At 41.7% G+C, this 21,519-nt stretch overlaps 2 protein-coding genes across 2 annotated transcripts; both read right to left on the reverse strand.

Moving 5' to 3' along the window:
- Nucleotides 1–2,776: 2,776 nt before the first annotated feature.
- Nucleotides 2,777–4,832, reverse strand: LOC129164460 (protein FAM240C). Its single transcript, XM_054744667.2, has 2 exons — nt 4,373–4,832; nt 2,777–3,295 (listed from the first exon to the last, which is right to left on the reverse strand). Exons 1-2 carry the CDS (start codon nt 4,495–4,497, stop codon nt 3,190–3,192), a joined length of 231 nt encoding a protein of 76 aa, XP_054600642.1. The 5' UTR covers nt 4,498–4,832; the 3' UTR covers nt 2,777–3,189.
- Nucleotides 4,833–12,436: 7,604 nt separating this feature from the next.
- On the reverse strand, nt 12,437–19,777 carry tdgf1 (teratocarcinoma-derived growth factor 1). The gene is made up of 6 exons (XM_015943401.3): nt 19,532–19,777; nt 19,404–19,453; nt 18,299–18,496; nt 17,153–17,267; nt 16,968–17,077; nt 12,437–12,700 (listed from the first exon to the last, which is right to left on the reverse strand). The coding sequence occupies exons 1-6, from the start codon at nt 19,552–19,554 to the stop codon at nt 12,576–12,578; spliced, it is 621 nt and encodes a 206-aa protein (XP_015798887.3). The 5' UTR covers nt 19,555–19,777; the 3' UTR covers nt 12,437–12,575.
- Between the last annotated feature and the right edge of the window lie 1,742 nt (nt 19,778–21,519).

Raw genomic sequence — 21,519 nt, forward strand, 5'->3', positions numbered from 1 at the left:
ATTCCTTTTGCTGTCTTTTTCACTTGATATTTCCTACTGGGAAGTTAGAATTTCCGAGGAGAAAGCGAACGCACCATTAGCTGATAACAGTGGTGGCAATGGAAGCTAACATATCAAGCTAACGTTATCTTAAACAGTTTATTTAGCTGCTGGAGCAGATTAAAACGATGATGCCTCACACTTAGATCGTTGTCGCTGGTTTCATCTTCACCCAATCACCCGTCGCATTTAGTAAAGTGAAGACAAACTTTAGAGCGCGTTCATGTTCTTCTAGTCGGAAATTCGGAGTTCAGAGGAGAAAGCGAACGCACCATTAGCAAAACAGAAGCTAACAAATCAAGCTAACGTTATCTTAAACATTTTATTTACCTACCAGAGCAGATTAAGATGAGGATGTCTCACTTAGATCGTTGTCGCTGGTTTCATCATCACCCAGTTACCCATCACATTTAGTGAAGTGGACCCAAGCTTTAGCGTGCGTTCTTTCTACCGTGCTGCTCTGTTTAAAACTGGTTCGCAGCAACCGACGACATAATGCTCTTGCGCATGCGCAGTTGTCTTGGCAAGTTCTCGTTATGAAGGACGGGTACCAAAACGAGGCACCGTTTGAAATGACGTGAATCGGTGCTCGGTCGGTACTGTGGAATTTGGTTGGTACCTTAAAAAGTACCAAATTTGGTACCCATCCCTAGGTACAGACCGCCAGCGATGCATTGAACGTCACTACATACATAATCGAAACAAGCCTTGATGCATGCTTCACAATAATCTCCCTGGATTAACCAACACATGCTTTGAAGCATCGACTCAAAGGTCACATCACTATGGAAAAAAACTTGTTTTGTAAACTTGTGTGTTCTGAGAAGAACTTGTTTGTGAGCGAACGTGTGAGTGAGTCCGCCTCGTTTGAGTTTATTCTTTGTATTGTCATGTGGACGACTTGTCAAGTAAATGAGTAGTTCGTTAGAATCCTTTCTCTTTTGTGTTTGACTCGGGTGTCTAGTCTTGTGAGTGCTTTAAGCTTTGAACTTCTGTCTGGTATTAATTTGTGTACTCTCCATTGTCTTAGTTAAGAAGAGTGTGTTTGGTTATTTAAAGCATTCCTGTTTTGGTTGTAAATAGGTCTGCCGTGAGGTTTTATCCAGTTTTTTGTGTTTAGTTAATGAGATCATTAGGTTTGTCTCTCGCTGCGTAGTGGCGCAGTGGTTAGAGCTGTTGCCTTGCAGCAAGAAGGTCCTGGGTTCGCATCCCGGTCTGGGATCTTTCTGCATGGAGTTTGCATGTTCTTCATGTGCATGTGTGGGTTCTCCGGGTACTCCGGCTTCCTCCCACAGTCCAAAAACATGGCTGTTAGGTTGATTGGTCTGTCTAAATTGTCCTTAGGTGTGAGTGTGTGTGTGTCTCTGTGTTGCTCTGCGATGGACTGGCTCTCTGTCCAGGGTGTACCCCGCCTGATTGCCCGTTGACCGCTGGAGATAGGCACCAGCCCCCCCCCCCCCCCCCCCCCCCCCCCCCGGCCACCCCACATGGACAAAGTGGGTTCAGACCATTGATGGATGGATGGGCGGATGGTTTGTCTCCCATTGGGCTATTTTTGGTTATTTAAATGTAGAAAAGGAAATGTTCTTGTGTTGTGTTGAAGTGCCTCGTCTTCATTGAAATAAAATTTGGATTATTTGAAACATCTTGCTAGCACCACCTGCTTTGTTCTCGTAGCCAGCCGGGATGTAACCAGCATCATCATCATCATCATCAATCATTCTCATGTGGTTTAAATGTAGTTTGTCATGTCTGGTTGCATCCATCACGTTGGTGATCAGAGAGGACGACATCGGACCGAGGACTCGTTTCAGGCTCAACATCCATTAAAAGACATCCGAGCTTTATGGACAAAACCTGATTACGGGTCTTGTTATTTAACAATGGTCCAGAGAGCTCTTAGTATTCAAGTGTCCACACAAATGTCCGACGGGGGGGGGGGGGGGGGGGGGGGGGGGGTGTCAAAGTCCAGCGATTAGAGAAGACAGTTAATGGTCTTAAGTAGTTCAGGAGCATGTTTCTCTTCAGGCGAGGGCACTTTTTATGATGAAGCTGGTTCACCTGAATTATATTTTATAATTGCTCTTATTTCCGCTGGATGAGCTCTTCTTGTGAGGAAAATTCAGGTCTAAGGTCATCAGGGGCAGACATTTTCTCTGTGACTGCGTTTATGACCAGCTCCTGCGTCTTTCAGCATTATTTAACTTCTACCTCTGTCCTCGCGCTGCCTTTTTTCCTGTTTTCCTACACAAACGTTAGAGATGACTGGGCTGTTCCTGTACTGGGGAGAAAAACTGAGTCCAGTGTTCCAGCAGCTGAACAAACACGTGGTGTTGTGTGCTGCTGCCCCCACGTGGTCACATTAACAACCTCACACAGATGCAATGATGAAAAGAATTCTCACTCAGAAATATCCTCAGATAATAAGAACCTTGTCAGCGATTGCAACCGGAACAGCAGGTAGCGCCAACAGCTGGATTAATGGGTAAACCGGTTCTGGTCACAGCTTGACTGGATCACACCAGACTTTTTTTTTCTTTCATCAAAATAATCTTTTCTAACTTTCTGGTTTTTCTACCTTTTATCACCAGTGTTGGGCAAGTTACTTCAAAACTGTAATGCATTATTTATTACTTGTTACCCTAATTTTAAAGTAATTCATTACATTACAATATTACTTATTTTAAAATGTAAGGCATTACACAACTGTTGCATTACTTTAAGTTACTTTCACCAGTACAACTTCAGTATGAATCTGGTCATGTGACGCTCAGTGAGCTCATGACATATATGTGGAAGGTGATGTGGTGTCTGAGCTAGGGTTGCTGTTAAAAACAGTCAGATATAATAACAGTGCTTTAAAATGATTGTTTATTAAATGAAAGCAACAACAATCTGTACTCTCAGCACGCTGCCATCTTATATTAACTGAGCAGGGAGTGAGGTGGTGGGGGCTCCAAGCCTACATTTGCCTTGGTCCCCAAATGCCTTGATACGGCCCTGGATGTGGGACTGACTTCTGGGGGGATCTGATTCTATCACATGTTTGGTTGATTTCAGCTTGTTTTCTTTCCATATTTGTGTCCCAGTGAAGCCTGGACTCCGGCTCGCGCCCCCCGCAGCTGATGGGTGTTGTTAGTTTTGTAGCTTTTACAGAAACCTTTGAGTTATCTGCACTCGTTTTCTTCTCTCCTCAAAGAAGTTCTGCTGCTGCTGGTTCCTCTGGTCCAAACGGAGAATCCACTGCTGCCTGAGTCTGACACGAGGGGAGGGAGAGAAGTCACAGATCAGTTACAGAAGCATCAGACTGGAGCACAACTCTGTATGATCTCTGCTGCAGAGACGAGACAACAAAATGTTTGCAGGACAGAAGTTAAAGGAGCTGAAGATGTTTAGAGGTGAACAGACGAACCGCAACTTCAGCATCGACTCTGTGATAGTCCAGTCTGAGATCAAATGTTTCTTAGTAAGCGTAAGAAGCTGTGACCAGGGTGCACAGAAATGTTAAAGCAGCTGTCAGACTCACCAGGGTTACCATGGTAACCATCCGTCTGTGGCTGTGAGTGTAAGCTGCCTTTTGAAGTACTGGGTGGTGTTTTTTTGTTTTGTTTGGTGTTTGTGTTTGTGTTTGTTTTGTTTTCTCTGCGTTTATCTTTTTATATTTCCTTTTCTTTCTGGATCTTGTGGGTGAAAAGCATCACTTTTACACAAATTCCATCTAATAAACACGGTTTTTACATGTTTTTACTCAGCTCTTTTCTTTTCTCCTCCAGTTAGCTTGTTGTTAGCTTGATGAAGCATGAAAGCTTAGTTTTTAACCCTTTCCTGCTTTAGATCATGTCTCTTTCTGTAATGTGTGACCCAGGTGACAGCTGATCCGCGGCGCTTCTTGTTCGTGTCGGACTCAGAGTCTCTCTGATTTTGTTGTGTCTGTCAGTTTGTGCTTTTTGATCTGCAGCTCATCTGTTCCCGGATATTCCCTCTGATCTCCGGTATCGGAGCGTGCAGCCGGGCTGCCTCTAATCAACATTCTCAGGCTGGAGCCTGATGACAGACGAACAAGCTGCAAACATGACCGAGGCATTAGAGAACTCATCTACTGGTAATGATGGCTCACATGACGCCGAAGAAGTTTATTTTTAATCTTCCTATCCTCCCTGATCCCACAGCAACAAGTTCATCCATCCTGAAACGTGGATCTTCTGCCAGAACACCAAACACCTTTACCTGATGAGCTTGTTCACACATTAATAAGCCAGAGTTCCATGGCGACAGCAGCCCGGTCACTCCCGGTCTAAAACAGTAAACAGGTAAAGTTTTTGTGTTTCCTGACCGAGCCAGAGCGCTGCTCCTCACACGGTTCTCCTCCTCATCCATCTGACGGCTGTGCTGCAGGATCTTCTGCTCCCAGAACGACTGGACTTTGAGTTTGTCATGAATCCGAGCTGCGCTCATCATCGCAGTCTGAGGCCGGGTGGTCTCTTCCTGCTCTCCTCTCTGTTTTGTCTTTCCACTGAAGGCGCATCTCTCTTTTGTCTCATCGTGCTAGGGCAAGCCGTTTATGTATTTATTTGATCTCTCTGATGAGGGGCATCGTGGTGCTCTGTTAGTAACGAACACGCTGCGTATGCTGATCATATTAGTTCATATAAAAGCACTCATTAATAAAAGTTTTTTACAAACCGGTGACTCTTTTGTCCGACTAGTCAGAAGTAAAGTGAAACTAGTCAGCTAACATCCGGCTAAACCAAACTAGTCGACCCAAAGTTTTTATCTCCTTAACACTTTGTGACCTGATGAGTTCTGGAGATCCTCACAAGACTACCTAAAGTGAAACTTTTTGATTAAATACATTAATGGCTTGACATACTTTTCTTCTACATACTTTGATACATTTTTTTTCTGCATCTTTATTTTTTTTTCAATTTTATGTATTTGTTAATATCTACATTTTCCTATACTACTACTACTATTGCTGTTATTATTATTATTATTATTTTATTATTATTATTATTATTATTATTATTATTATTATTACTATTATTATTACTGCTACTACTACTACTATTATTATTATTATTATTATTATTACTATTATTATTATTACTATCATTATTATTACTATTATTATTACTACTATCATTATTATTATTATTATTATTATTATTATAATTATTATTATTATTACTATTATTATTATTATTATTATATCAGTTTTTATAGAAACTTTTGGCATTGCATCAGACTCGTATGTCACTTCTCTGCACGTCCCCTCTACAAGGACACCTGTGTTATTTTGTGTTCCTAATGCTCGGAGAAGGTCGTTTGCAACTGTTGGATAATAATAATAATAATAATAATAATAATAATGTTTTCCTGCTTGTTTCCAGAACCGCCCCGTCTCACAGCTTGGTGCTCACAAAGACGCTGATGTCACATGGATTAGCCCAACGGCACCAGGGTCGTAATCACAGCTCAGCGGTAATGTTCGCAGCAGAGCCGGAACGTGAAAGCGCGTGAACCCGTGACCAGTTGGTTCTTGTTTACTTCACTTGGAGCTCATCTGTGGTCCTCATGGGTTCAGAGTCATCTAGGTTTACAACTTAGTAGGTACATATTAAATGAACAACCTCAACAATGACAGAAGCCTGTTGCAGATGCACACATCGACTAATGATATGATTATAATAAATAAATATATATATATATATATATATATATATATATATATATATATATATATATATATATATATATATATAACCTCTCTCTCACTCTCACTTTCACTAGACAGACAGATTTAGGTCAGTATATATGGATGTTTTCCTCAAATTATTTATTTCAATTAAATTCAACTCAGTTTATTTATAAGGCGCCAAATCACAACAGGTCGTCTCAAGGACCTTCACACAGTAAACAATCCAATACAGGTTGGGGGTCTCATTTATCAAACATGGCGTAAAATCCTTACTAAAACCGTACTTAAGCTCAGCAAAAAATAGGTACTTACGCCAAGTAGGTTAGTGATGTATCAAACATGGAGGACTCACAGCTGCACGCAATCTCTGCTTCATAAATCGGAGATTAATGAGAATGTTTCTCAGCTGCATTTTAGTCACATCCCACCCTCACCACGCCCACTTACTGCCATAAATGGTCATTGCAAAGTGCCTTGTGGATCTCATGCTTATACATAAGCTGGCTGTTGCAGTGCTCCGCCAATGACATGGCGACCGTAGATCAAGGAAGCGCAATTTCACAGAAGCAGAAATTGAGGTACCTGTGGGTGAGGTGGAGAAATGAAAGGAAGTGCTTTTGCAAAACTAATAAGAGAAAATCCACGGAGTGGCACAGCGTTGCTGAAGCCGTCAATGCTGAGTTCTTCAGAGAGATCTGTGGCGGATGTATAAAAAATGGTCCAGTTGGGATTCCATCCCCAGACTCCCAGGCAAACGTCACGTTTGCTAACCAGTCAGCCAAACGAAGATCTCCCTTGTCCAAGTAGCCAGGGTGCATGATCAATTGGGTCACAGTGACAGGACACACACTGTCACAGACGCATGATTTTCTCTCTCAATCTGTCCCCCTGCTGATATTCTACATTCTGTATTCCCATAGACAATTCCACAAAAGGGAAAAGAGGTGGAGCTGAGGGTGTGGCTGTAAGGCTGGGATCAAATGACGACACCCATCTAACTGAAGTGAATTTAGCGACAAGCTAACCCAAAGCTAACGCAGAGGTGGGAGCTAAGCTAACGGAGGTAGCAACCTAGCTATAAGCAGAGTTAACTGTGCACAACACCAGAGCTTCTGTGTGTGTGTGTGTGTGTGTGTGTGTGTGTGTGTGTGTGTGTGTGTGTGTGTGTGTGTGTGCATGTGTGTGTGTGTGTGTGTGTGTGTGTGGGGGGGGGGGGGTCTTGTTCTGTGTGAAAACGAAGCGGTACAAGTGATGATGCTGCAGGATTTCATAATTGTATCTTCTCAGCAGCAGCACTGCAGGTGCTCTCCATGTCCAACATGTGCGTAAGCCAGGTCCTTAGTCAACTTAAAGTTGCGCACATTTTTCCGCAAAGTTTTCTTTCATAAATCCCAAAGTTTGCGTGGAAAGCTGCTTAGCATTGTAGTTTTGCTAGGTTAGCTTACAGCCTCTTTAAAATCCACCTAATAAAAATGGTTTTAAATCATTTAGAAACTTCGTTGCACAACTCTAAATGTGTGGTTTTGAATGCATCATAAACTATGATGAAGGACAAAAGATCAAGTCGAACCACAACTCCCAGCATGCACCAGAGAAGGAAACACTTCTTGGGCCAGTTTATGTGTGTGCACCATCGACATGTATACTGGACATTTCATGTCCGTAGGCTCCAATTATACATTTTTGAGCCAAAATGGGAGGTGGCCACCGCCACCATTTTGACCGTGTCACAGGTTCTGTCTAGCTGGGTTTTACTCTATTACATTTACATTTCATGGTTAAACAGTACATGTTAAAATCTAAGTTCAGCTCGGCGATGACCTAAAATACATCAATATAATTTTACTTAGCGAAAAAAATGAAGTGGAGACTCCTTGGACGCTCTATTAGTGCAATTAATGCCACAGCAAGTCATTTTGTCCAACAATTGCACAAAAAATATCCAAAAAGAACACACAAACGGCACAACTAACGGTCTAAGTTGAGAGACTGAAATGGCGGAACAGTTTTCAGGCCAGACCGAGGCTCTACTGAGGCCTTTCCACGGAGCTAGCTCTGCGGTCACGTGGGTCTGATGCTCATTAATTATACAGAATTTTAGGCTTTTAATACACTTAAACAGAAGAGTGAGAAAAAAATTCAGCCCCCTCAGAGTTGTCATGAGTGTAAACTAGATAATTTAAACCAAAAACATGTTCTGGTACCAGGCTGTAAACATGTTTATTTCTGCTGTGAAATTGGTATTTTTAACATGAGAGTCAATGAGGATTTGCTCGCTTCTGACACCAGCCCCTAGTGGATGAGGATGGAACTGCAATTTTTGTCACTTCCGTGTTGGCTTCATTTTCAGACCTGAATTATGGGGGTCGGTCTGCACAAGAACATTGGGGCAGTTTACATATTATTGTGCACACACAAAAACTGGCTCCTTGTCTGGAGACAGTGTGTCAATCTTTCAGACCTATAAAACGTCTGAAATGGTCTAAAATAATAGCTGACTCATTATAAATGACTGCAAAGCATGCTGGACTAACTTTTACTAACTTCAGAGGAAAGATCACCATGACGCTGCACCATCTTCTTGTGCCTTCTCCCGGTTTGAAACCTGCCTTTTCCAGTCAGAGAACTACTCTGTCATTTATTAGTCATTTCTTTTAAACCTTTGACTACGTTTTCATGGCTCATAAACACACATATGTCTAAATAAACAACTTTAGATGATTAAAAATTAAATGTAGGTCCATCTTTTATAACTACAGGATCCTGAGATAAAGTTTGGGACATCTCCTGATTTACTCATCCACAGCTGCTTCTGTCGTTAAAAGTTTAGTGCAACTTCTCTCTCTCCGCGCGGCAGGTGCACACCGCGGGTCTGACCTCTGACCCCAGACCAGCTGATCAGAGCGACGCTCAACCAGAGGCTGAGAAAAAGAATAAACCTATAAAAAAAGCACCGCAGCATAATTTTACCTACAGTTATTCACTAGTGAAGCTAAACTTCTATGAAAAAATGAAAAACATTATTTGTGTTTTTACATTTTTCACTCCAGTTCAAACTATTTATAATTTCTAATAAATACATTTAGCTTGTATTTTATTTAAGTATTTTCATCGTTATTCATTTTATGAGGCTTTGTGTATTTTTGAAAAAACTACTTAACCCTTTGATGCATGAATTATGAAATCTTCAATCATGATTCTTTAAACAATTTTTTTCATTTGTCTTTAGGTGTGAATGAAACAAATTTCAACAAACATTTTTTGCAACATTTTGTTAATTTACAAATAATTTATTACATGTCCATCTCAGTGGGCATCGTGCATTCTGAACATGAAACATGTTGGCTTGACTTACTGAAGTCCAAATGGAGGGGCTCACATGCAATAAAGTCTTCAACAGCTGTGCTTAATAGCAAAAATAAATAAATAACTGTTTTGAGTACCTGTCCACTGTAGTGACCATTATGCATCAAAGGGTTAAAAGGTTTTGTAGTTTTTTTAATTAATTTTGAACATTAAATGTATTCTATACTTTTTGAAGTATTTGTTCCACTGCAATTCATATGTGAGAATGTAAACAGTCATTTTGACATAAATAAACAGAATAAAAGAATAAATTCTCATATAGATCTTAGGCCATATGGCCCATTCCTACCAAACGAAAAACAAACCAGCATTTATCAACCAGACAGGAAGTGAGACGTGTTTCAGCGTTGGGATTTTATGAAATGATTGTCCTTTAATGATCAGTTGTACGTTCTACTTTTGGGAAATCATCAACACGGTTGACTAAGGGGGGTGCTCGTGGTACGAGAAAACGACTCAGGGGTCCACGAGTCGAATAAGGTTGGGAACCACCTCAGCTGACGCCATCAATGAGGAGGAGCAGCAGCTCCTTTAGGACTGGGAAGCTTCTCTCCTTATTTTTTACTGGACTGATCAGCCTGTAGGGGTCAGTAGAGAGCTGTGAGGTGCTCACCTTAATGACAGGCTAGACAGTTTTGGTCCTGTTTAACGACACAAAGGATGGAGACGTAGATGTCGGAGCTGCTGTTTGAGTTTCCTTTAGTCTCTCCGGATTCTGTCCATCCGTCACGTTCCTTTATTCAACTCCGACACAGTCGTGCAGACGTTCCTGAGCTGATCACCTGCTTTACGCAGATCCTTCATTTAGAGACAAATGTTAAGCACAAGGAGGTGGGAGGCATCACAGGAGGAGGTGAAAACACTCGTTTAACATTCCTCCTCTCATTCACGTCCACTTTAATCTGTTTTAAATCTGTTTGTGCCCTCTGCAGCTCCTCCTCCGTCCTCCTGCTGCTCCTTACAGCTCTACAACCCCGCTGAAGGAAGCCTTCAGACGAGCTCTTCTGTGCAGAAAAGAACACCTTTGGAGTTTTAAATTTAAAAAGGTGAATCGCGAATCGCGTCACCATTTAACAGGATTTTTACTGGTCAGAGAAGTTTGGTAATTGGTTTATTATGGGTTGTGTTAATAACAACAGAGGGATTAAACTCAGATTAAAGAGAGAAAAGCCTTCCTGTTTACCCTGTAATCCCTACTGGTTCCTCTGCAGCAGAGAAACTTCTAGATTGGGTCATCTTTGGTTGTTTTGCTGCTTGAGTCCAGATCCTTTAAGTTTCATTTTTACTCCTTAGTCCTGCACTTGAACACGTTTGTGAGTTATAGTAATAATAATTATTATTATTATAATGCTAATAATTATATTATTATAAATAATATAGTAGGTAAGTAGTAGTAACAATAATAACAATAATTATAATGCTAATTATTACAGTGTAAGTAGTAGTAGTAATAATAATAATTATAATGCTAATAATTATTGTTATAGTAGTTAAGTAGCAGTAATAATAATAACAATAATTATAATGCTAATAATTATTATAGTGTAAGTACTAGTAATAGTAGTAATAACAATAATTATAATGCTAATAATAATAATTATCATAGTAGGTAAGTGGTAATAATAATAATAATAATAATAATAAAAAAATAATGCTAATAATTATTATAGTGTAAGTAGTAGTAATAGTAGTAATAACAATAATTATAATGCTAATAATAATTATTATAGTGTAAGTAGTAATAGTAGTAGTAGTAATAATAAAAATAATAATGCTAATAATTATTATAGTGTAAGTAGTAATAGTAGTAATAATAATAACAATAATTATAATGCTAATAATTATTATAGTGTAAGTAGTAGTAATAGCAGTAATAACAATAATTATAATGCTAATAATAATAATTATTACACTAGGTAAGTAGTAGTATTAATAATAATAACAATGCTAATAATTATTATAGTGTAAGTAGTAGTAATAGTAGTAATAACAATAATTATAATGCTAATAATTATTGTTATAGTAGTTAAGTAGCAGTAATAATAATAAAAATAATATAATGCTAATAATTATTGTAGTGTAAGTAGTAATAGCAGTAAAAACAATAATTATAATGCTAATAATAATTATTATTACACTAGGTAAGTAGCAGTATTAATAATAATTATTATTATTATTATTATTACAGTAGGTAAGTCGTAGCAATAATAGTAATTTATACTTTATTGATCGGCATAGGGACATTTTTTATGTTTCTGATCCTCCCTGAGGGATTCCGCACTTGGAATCAACACCCCCTCCTTGTAGAGTAATAGTGAACACTGTGTGTGTGTGTGTGTGTGTGTGTGTGTGTGCGTGTGTGTGTAAACCAGTAGAGGCTAACTGGTTCCATGTGAACATAAATAGGACCTACAGGATATGACGTCTGTTCTTAAACTTTTGTTTCCCCCTTCGGTCTGAACGAGTTTCAGCTTTTAACAAACTACGACAACAGACTGAAACCTTTTAAATCCGTTTATTGAGTCAGGATTTTTTTCATCCAGCATGCTGACAAACTGCAGAACAACAGCTGATGTGTTTGTTTAAGATAAGAGGAGCAGCAGATAATCAAATTAGAGCTCATCCATAGATAAGAAGCGTGGACGACAGCTCCCACTGGAAATACCTCCAGATAACAGAGCAGGCTTGGGTTCTGGTCCGGTCCCGCAACACCTGGGACACCTTTCCTGTCCCGGCAGGAACAGCAATAAACACGGTTCCCCGTTTACGTTCAGGTCAGCTCAGTCTGAAAACCTAAATCTGGTCATGACGCCGAATGACTTCATTAAAATAAGTTTCCTTTGTTTTGTTTTTAGAGATGAGAAACAGAAGCATCTTTCTGCAGACACAAACGTCTTCAATCGCTGATGGACACATAGAGACGTAGATAATTAGGGTTTGGGTTAGGAAGACACATGCTGAAAACCCAAGGCTCGGTTCGTTTTCTTAAATAAATAAAGCCATCTGGCTGAATTCAGCTTTGGGCTCAGAGGGTCTCCGTCGTCTCCGTCTTTCCCATAAATATGGTTTCATTGATCCTTTTCCAGGTGTCTCCTTCTCTGCAGCGTTGCTAAGTAATAAAATCAGAATGCACATTTTGTCTGAGAGTCAAAAAAGCAAAACTTCATTTGCGGTGGTTGTCATCGAAACTCCCGGTGTTTGTGACGGGAATCGTCGCGTCTGCGTGTGTTTGTGTTGAAATCTCCACAAGTGGAAACAGATCCGTCGATCTTTTAGCTTAAACAAAATAAAACTCCAAAAACCAACCCACTGTGCATCAAGTCTCTGTTTTGTGTCACATTTGTTGTAAATAAAGTTATCTATAAAATACGGTACACCACCGGCGACCCAGCTGCCAGTGGTGTACGATAAACTCAATAATACCGCCAAACCTGCTGTCGGTAGTTTGCTGTAGACTGCAGGTGAGGCAGTCTCAGGTAAACACATGGGTGAGCAGCAGAGACACTGGCAGTGAGAAGGTGAAGAACAGGAAGTGGGCGAGCGGATTCATGCTGACGGCCGATGAGCGGTTCCAGCGGACCTCTTCCTCTGAATCGTCTGGAGAATGAAAACAAACGATGACAATAATTTAGCGACTTTTTGGTTGTTTTTTTCCTTCTTTCTGCAGATTTCCCTAAACACGATGTCTAAACTCGTCCTGCAGCGCCGGTCCAGCAGCACGTTTATCTCCAGCGCCGGACGAGAACAGCTCCTCTTGTGGTGCCTCACACTACAGATCTACCTGCAGAACGCCTGGCAGGTAAAACTCAGAGCAGGAAGTGGCGTAAAGCTGCAGCTCTGAATGATCTGATTTAAAGGGGTTTGCACAGACATCAGCTTATATTGACACGGTTTCACAGCAAATTAGTTATTAGAAGGTAAACAGCTTTAATTCAAGGAACAAACTCTAAATAATAATTAAACCCAGAGAGCTCCTCCTACTGGAGCGGAGGAACAAAACTAAAAAATAAATGTTTCCTGTAATAAATCAAAACCAAAGGGAATTCTGTCGGTTAGTCTCATTTCATTCCTTTTGATCAGCTAACCTCGCTTATGTCGCGCTGAAAATGTGATCTCTTATGAGTTTCCTTTTAATTTCAAATGAAACCAGAAGATAAAAGAAAAAAATGTGGATGTTGTGGCGAAAATGCAGAACAAGACAAACACGGAACACCCACCCCTCCCCTTTTACCCGAGACGCTTTGATGCCGGAGGAAACGAGACGGCGCTAAACGGGGCGACGGTGGCACAGGAGTTAAGAGCTCGCCCCGTAATCGGAAGGTTGCAGGTTCGAGCCCCGCTCAGTCTGTCGCTGTCGTTGTGTCCTTGGGCAAGACACTTAACCCACGTTGCCTGCTGGTGGTGGTCGGAGGGACCGGTGGTGCCAGTGCTCGGCAACCTCGCCTCTGTCAGTACGCCCCAGAGCAGCTGTGGCTACATCGTAGCTCATCCCCACCAGTGTGTGAATGTGTGTGTGAATGGGTGAATGACTGATTGTGTTGTAAAGCGCCTTGGGGGGTTCCAGGACTCTAGAAGGCGCTATATCAAATACAGGCCATTTACCATTTACCATTTAAACACCAGTCACCGTTTTCTAGCTCCAAACGTCGTCTGTGAAGTCAGATGGAGTTTTTCTTTTTGGGGACTCTTGTCGTTTGTCCTAAAGCTGAAGCGGTAGCAGCCGGCTGTTTCTCCTTCTCTGATCAGGGTATCTGCAGGTTTAAGGGAGCCAAATTTAAGCTATTTTTAAAATTTTTTATTTAAGCTATTGCCTGGAACCGGTGCTAACCTCGTCGCGAACGTGGGATTAGCCATCCAGTTACCATTAAACTTGCACTTCCCCGTGGTGCAAGCTCCCACTAGCTTAACCAGCTAATGTGCTCATCTAAAAATAGCCCCCTTACGCAACCAACTGAATGTGTACGGTTCCGCTTACGCCAACATCGTATACAAAAAATGCTGAACACTAACTAGAAGGTTACAAAAATTTTATAGAAATAAAAGATTTTTGTTTATTGGGTCTTTGGTCATTTAAGAACTTTGGAAACTGTATTTAAGGAATATTTGCCATTTTTAAGGATTTTTAAGGCCTTAAATTTGGAAAAGCTAATTTAAGACTTTTTAAGGACCCGCGGATACCCTGCTGATGTTATTGAGCGGAGAACCTCACACCGGTGGTGTTCTGGTGCTGAACACGTGAGTGTGGGATGAGCGGAGGACCCAGGGAAGTGCGGCGGTTCGGCGAGACCGACAACCGGATGCTTGGATGGTTGCTTTTGATCAGGAACGTGTTGTTGGTGGAGGTTTTTAAACAACTGTGAGAGAACCACATTATTCTTTTTTTAAACCTCCACAAGATATTCATAGCTCTACTAAGGAAGAGCATTGTTGGGAAGATGGAAAATGTTTAGGCTGATTTGTTTTCTAAATTTGCTGTTGCAGCTTTAATACTGAGAATACTCATATCAAAGCACTGTCATGCCCATTCCTCGAGATGTTCTGTAAAAACGCGTTTACAGATCCAACCTCCTTTCTATGGAACACTAAAAGATTCAAAATGAAATAAATAAATAAGACATTATGAAATAAATATCTATACTAGACAATCATGTAATTTGACAATGAAATGATGAAATGGTAAATGGCCTGTATTTGATATAGCGCCTTCTAGAGTCCTAGAACCCCCCAAGGCGCTTTACAACACAATCAGTCATTCACCCATTCACACACACATTCACACACTGGTGGGGATGAGCTACGATGTAGCCACAGCTGACCTGGGGCGCACTGACAGAGGCGAGGCTGCCGAGCACAGGCGCCACCGGTCCCTCCGACCACCACCAGCAGGCAACGTGGGTTAAGTGTCTTGCCCAAGGGCACAACAACAGCGACAGACTGAGCGGTGCTTGAACCTGCAACCTTCTGATCACGGGGCGAGCTCTTAACTCCTGTGCCACCGTCGCCCCAATAACAGAATATTATGTAAAATTTAAGCTCAATGTTATGAAATATCTTTCATTCTTCTTTTAAAATGTCTTTAATAATGTAATGTTTTTTTCAAAAGTCAATTTTTCATAATAATCCAGATTAATATTGAGTCATTTTTATTTAATTGATTCAGTTTTTATTACATAACGTCTTTTTAACAACGACATCTTTTATTTCATAATAGTGTTTTTTCTTTCCCATGGCTGATTTATTTCATAATGAGTCTTTACAGCAGAACGTCTCAGTCCGTCAGCCAACACTAACGGGGCGGAGCCAGTGTGTCATTGGCTGCTGATTCAGTCAGACAAAAGCAATCACTCACAAAGTATCGAACCAAATGCTTCAAAAATGTCACCCAAACAACTCAAAACATCGTCTACCGACAAACTATTCAACTCTGTTTGATCCGCCAAAGAAACCGGAGCTAAACTAAGTTCAGGCAGCGCCGCCATCTTTCATGACCATTGATCTAGGAAGGCGTTACAGAGAACTACCTTAAACTGTCCGGTCATGTGCGGTGAGCAGAAATCCAGGAACACCAAACGATGTGGAAGGCTTAACCAATGGTGTTGCAGGTCACACCCACTGGCTTGACTGACGGACTGAGACGTTCTGCTGTAAAGACTCATTATGAAATAAATCAGCCATGGGAAAAAAACACTATTATGAAATAAAAGATCTCTGTGTAAAAAAGTCGTTATGTAATAAAAACTGAATCAATTAAATAAAAATGGCTCAATATTAATTTGGATTATTATGAAAAATTGACTTTTGAAAAACACATTATATTAATAAAGACATTTTAAAAGAAGAATGAAAAATATTTCATAACATTGAGCTTAAATTTTACATAACATTCTGTTATTGGGGCGACGGTGGCACAGGAGTTAAGAGCTCGCCCCGTAATCGGAAGGTTGCAGGTTTGAGCCCCGCTCAGTCTGTCGCTGCCGTTGTGTCCTTGGGCAAGACACTTAACCCACCTTGCCTGCTGGTGGTGGTCGGAGGGACCGGTGGCGCCAGTGCTCGGCAGCCTCGCCTCTGTCAGTGCGCCCCAGGGCAGCTGTGGCTACATCGTAGCTCATCCCCACCAGTGTGTGAATGTGTGTGTGAATGGGTGAATGACTGGTTGTGTTGTAAAGCGCCTTGGGGGGTTCTAGGACTCTAGAAGGCGCTATATCAAATACAGACCATTTACCATTTCATCATTTCACTGTCAGATTACATGATTGTCTAGTGTAGATATTTATTTCATAATGTCTTATTTATTTATTGAATTTTGGATACTTTTGTGTTCCGTACCTTTCTTCTGGGAGGCTGTAATTCCCCACCGCCTCTAAACTAGCACTGCTTCACATTCTCATCACATCTAAGGAATTTAGTCTGGTTTGGTCGATCGGATCCGTAAACGTTCAGGAGAGCACTTTTTATTCCACTTTCCAACATTAAAGCTGAAATCATCCAAACCAGTCGAACCGGTTTCCTGTTAAAGCTGTGATGGGAAAAGGCCCGGCTGTGTTTGAGGAGGAGATAAAGAGGGAATGTGGAGTGGGAGAAAAGGATTGTAAATGACCAGGAGGAGCCTGCAGACACTCATTTACACTCAGAAGAGCTGCTTTTGTTTGCGGGTTAAAAACGTGTGAACGGCAGGGAGGAAACACAGGAATGCATCCCAACCGTGTTTGAGGAATTCTAACGTTTCATCTTCTCCCCAAACCTCCTTCAGCTGCGAAAAAAACAACGTCCTGCTGCAGCTGTGTGTGCTCCTGAAGGCTTCGGTCACAAACAACACGATTAAACACAAACGGGGCATGCTGAACAGGAGCGCATCCGTCCTTACCGCAGTCTTTATGGAAGACGTGAGGGACGCAGTGCAGGACGCCGTACATGCAGCGGCAGTAGGAGCAGCCCTTCTGGACCCACTCCCCGTGAGGAATGAAGTCACACCTCCTGCAGAGAAGCACATCTGTGTCCTTACGTACTCCAGGATGGACCACGCAGCATCCGGAATGACTGAGGCCTTACCTGATGCGGGTGTCGTAGTCACAGTTCCTCCCGGTGAAGAACGGCGGGCAGATGCAGAAGCTGCCCAGGAAACACGTCCCTCCGTTTTTGCAGCAGCTGCGACTCAAATCAGCACCTGTGGAGCAAAGAAATTCCAGATCAAGAGGCAGCAAAATCATCAGATACGGTTCACTCAGACTTAAAAGCCAAGCAGCATCGTGTTGCCGCGGCATTCAGAGGATCCGGGAGGAATTCCACTGATTTTCCACTCAGGTATTCAGCAGAAATCTGGAATTCTCCAAGTTTACAGCAAAACAATTAAGGTTCAAAACAGAAAATACAGATCTTAAAAAAACTTCCAACAGAACCAAACCGTCCGAGGGAGGCGTCATCCTTTAGCTGATCCCAGTTTGCAGCTCTGTGGGAATCTAAAATCCCGTTTAGGTCACGGCTACATTTTAGCTATCAGGTCAACAGAGCAGACTTTAGTCCTTCCGTCCTTTTCAATCCCATTTTCATAGTTTGGGTGTTTGGAAAAACCTCCAGAAAGTCTGGAAAGCTGCTGATCCAGAACCACCACGGGCTGTTGGGAAGATCGGAGCCCTTTCTGCTCCAAGTCCTTCATCGGAACAGGACTCAACCTGCTGGTTTGTTGGATTAATAACAAAGAGGGAATAATCTAGATTTCCAATAAAATCTAAGATTTAAACACCAAAAATCCTTATTAAATAATCAACCATTCAGGCATTCCTTTACTTTGCCAGCTGGGTTTGGGATTTTCCCACCGCCTGTGGGTTCGGATCTGAAACAAACCAGAGACACATTCCTGCTCTCCTCTGCTTCACGTCAGCAAACGGCCAAAAATCACAGAAACACTAAAACCGGACTGGAGGGAAATGGGAATCCTCAGCAAAACCGGGAACATCTGGACGCTTTAATTAGTGTTTACTTTATGCACCAAACTGGGAATTCCACCTGTGAGGATCCTCGGTGCTCACAGCAGCTGATAATTTTACCCGTGGTGCTTTTACTTCACATCCCATCTGGGACTTTTGGGTTTTCCGGGCCAGTAGTAATTAAAAAAAAGTCTCAAACAGGTGAAAGTTTTCCCCGCCTGTTGGAGGCAAACTGCTGAATCTGCCAGAGTGACGAAAGAGAGGGACTCACTGCGGGTGAGGCCGACGAAGGGCATGACGGCGCCGGCGTCCCGGTGTTTACGCTCCCCGCTGTTTGAGGAATTCACCTGGACAAACTGATCCAGGAATTCCTGGGAGAGATGGGAGGATTTCATCTCCAGAAAGGGAGAGGAGGAGGTGGGAGGTGACGGAGGAGTCGGGCCGCTGCTGCAGTCGCCTCCTTCGCAATCTGGAAAAATAAACAAGGAATTATTCTGGAAAACCTTTTTACGGTTGTGTTGTTCATCAAATGCATAAAGTTGTTTTAATGGTGTAAAAATTTAGTTTTTATGTCTAAATTCTATCTAAATAAAACCAAAATGTCTGAAACGTTCAACGAGTCCAGATTTTCCCCAGAGAAGCACGAATGATGGAACCAGTGGAATACGGACCAGCCGACCATCCTGGATACCGGATCCTTCTGGATCACCGGGTGATTTTTGGGAACTCCTGTTGACCAAGCATCAGAGAAATACCCAGATCCGGTTGTCGTGACCGCTGCGGCTACAGCTGGAGCCCAAACGTTACTTTTCTCCCAAGTTTTGGAATAGTTTCAAACTGTCTTCATTGCTTTGGGACGTGAGGGATGAACAGCTGACCGATTCTAGTTCGTGTATAAAAATAAAACCAGAATAAGCCACAAACATCATTTACAGACCGAGGTTTCTGGGTGAGCTGATGTGCAATAATTATAAAATCATTTAAATGATTCATAAAGGTTCTTTTTAACGGGAATCCTTTGTCAGAAGGGAAAACGTCACCCATTCAAATCTGGATCAGGGAGTCCCTGAAAATGAGGGAAGACTCACAGAAACTGTGTCAATAACAAGAAGGTTAATTTTATTCCTTCTGGGTCAAACTTTAGTGTTTTTAGGACTTAGAGGAGATGATTTGCACCACGTCTGGATTCTGCTTTAGGAATATTTTCTCTGAAATCTGCTGGTTTGAACATTTTCTGGTCACAAAACCCTTCCTCTGGTGAGAGTAAACAGATGAGGAGAAACCAGCAGATGGAGGAACGTCTGACGTCACAGTTATGAAATCAGGATGTGAATTCAGAGCAGACGCGTGCGTGTGCGCGTGCGTGTTTAACTGACCTGAATCCAGCGGTGCAGCAGAAAACCAGACACACACAAACACACACGTCCTGGAAAAACAAGCCGCGAACAGCCAGTTAGGAACAGCAAGTCATAAAAAACTGTTTCAGCTCTCCTGTGGGACTCACCTGACCATCTGCGCATGCGCCATCCTCCAACACGAAAAGTTCTAAAACATTCCGAAAAACTAGAAAAATCATGGAGAAAGTTTCTTGCTGGTCAGCTGGTCTGACCACGACTTCACAGATGACTTTTATTAAGGTGACAGGGGCGGGGCTTCGGAAGCCACGCCCCTCCCCGTCTCCCCCCGTTGCCGACAGCAGGTGGGAAAACATGATGCCTGAAACCAGCCGAACGGGAAGTTTTCAGTTTTACTTCAGATTCTTACATTAAACGTTGAAATAATCTCAGTTTTTTAAATGAATTTCAAAGTTTTAATTATTAAAACCGAAATAAATGAGAATAAAACAGATGTTTTAACATTTTACTCTCACCGTGACAAAGTTTTTATTAAAATAACACACACACACACACACACATGCGCGCACGTGTAAATATGGGTAAAAGCAACACAATAATGAGCTAAAATACAAAAATCAACATTTCTCTTTTTCTGTTTCACTCTCTCCGTCTTTCTCTCACACACCTTCTTTCATTTTTCTTTCTTTCGTTCACACACTCACTCTCTCTCACGCACGCGCGCACACACCCACACTCACTCTTTCTCTCTCTCTTTCTTTCTCTCTCTCATGCACGCGCGCACACACCCACACCCTCTATCTCTCTATCTCCCTCTCTCACGCACACACACATGGCTGTAGTAAGCTGAAAAATAAAGCTCCTGATCTCGCCCAGGAGTCTTTCTGCGGTCTCATCATATCTTGTTTTGTCGTTCTCACACTTTGAACTGGATCTGGATCAGCAGTTCTCCTGATGTTCTGTAGATCTGAGCGGGGTTTTCAACCCGCTGGTGCCAAATCCCATCAGAAGTTTCTGGTTTTCCGTAAAAACTCCAACTCAAGGGATGAGCCGGACCCCTGTCAGAACAAACCCACTTCTGTCAACGTCAAAGTTATGAGTGACCAGAAATCAGAACCAGAAGAAAAGCCCCCCCCCCCCCCCCCCCCCCCAAACACACACACACGCACACACACACACACACACACGCACACGGTCCATTCGGAGGTGAAAATGAATTTTGTCACCATCACAAAGCGGATGCTAATCCTCAGCAGCAGGAGCGACAGGAGGTCTGCATGAGAAAGCTCTGCAGGAGGACTCATGCATGATGATGATAAGCACACGGCTCACCAGAACCGGTGGGTCCACCTCTGTGAAGGTCTGGATGGATCTAGGACGCTAACGTTCAGTTTGATCAGGTTTAGTTTTTAATTACTGAGACTCGAGTTTGTTAAAAACTTCCTAAAACTGATTAAAATATGTTTTTGGAACTTTTTCCATTATTCAGGAAACCCAAAAACAACCAAACGAATAAAACTAAATGATTTGTACGTTTGTGATCCAGATTAAAAAAATGTCCACGTTTTTCCATTTATTATCAAGACTTATGCAAAAATGCAAACTAATATGATATCATGTTGGGCATAATTCTGTAAATTAATATTAACGTCTTTGTATTTCATCCTTCTTTCATTTTTATTTCTTTCAGTTGTTATTTTTAATTAAGTTTCATTAAGTTCAGTAAAATGTCTTCTACCAAAAACCTGCAGGATAAACCACAGATACCGTTGTTACTGTAGCTTCAAATTAATATAAAATTTGTTTTTGTCTTGTTTGGGTTCAGAGCAGTCCCTTTTGAGGCATTTTAGTGCCGCTGCAGACCCAAAGAGGGCTCGTGTTGGTTCTGACATGCTTCTGAGGCTCCATACAACATGTTTGTGTCATCCAGGTGTTTCTTCTAAGTCCAAAATGTGGCCCGCGGGCTGTTTGTGGCCCTCACAGTGATGTTGTGCGTCCCTCAGCCAGAACGGTAACATTTTGTTGATTCAAACTGGTACTTTTTTTGTTTTTACTACCATTAAACCAAACAAAATACAGATAAAGTCTTTTTCGTGTAAGAGCTGAAGTCCAGTTCAAAGAATGAGTGGTACGGTTC

The sequence above is a fragment of the Nothobranchius furzeri genome, chromosome 6 (assembly GCF_043380555.1).
Source record: "Nothobranchius furzeri strain GRZ-AD chromosome 6, NfurGRZ-RIMD1, whole genome shotgun sequence".
In the NCBI taxonomy this organism is placed as follows: domain Eukaryota; kingdom Metazoa; phylum Chordata; class Actinopteri; order Cyprinodontiformes; family Nothobranchiidae; genus Nothobranchius; species Nothobranchius furzeri.

Excerpts from the sequence above, each read along its gene's own strand:
- LOC129164460 (XM_054744667.2), bottom strand. The coding sequence starts at position 4,497 with ATGATGAGCGCAGCTCGGATTCATGACAAACTCAAAGTCCAGTCGTTC. Across the intron at positions 3,296-4,372 it reads AGGAGCAGCGCTCTGGCTCG|ACTCAGGCAGCAGTGGATTC; the intron begins GTCAGGAAACAC and ends CCCTCGTGTCAG.
- tdgf1 (XM_015943401.3), bottom strand. The coding sequence starts at position 19,554 with ATGGCGCATGCGCAGATGGTCAG. Across the intron at positions 19,454-19,531 it reads GCGCATGCGCAGATGGTCAG|GACGTGTGTGTTTGTGTGTG; the intron begins GTGAGTCCCACA and ends TTGTTTTTCCAG. Across the intron at positions 17,078-17,152 it reads GACTACGACACCCGCATCAG|GAGGTGTGACTTCATTCCTC; the intron begins GTAAGGCCTCAG and ends GCTTCTCTGCAG.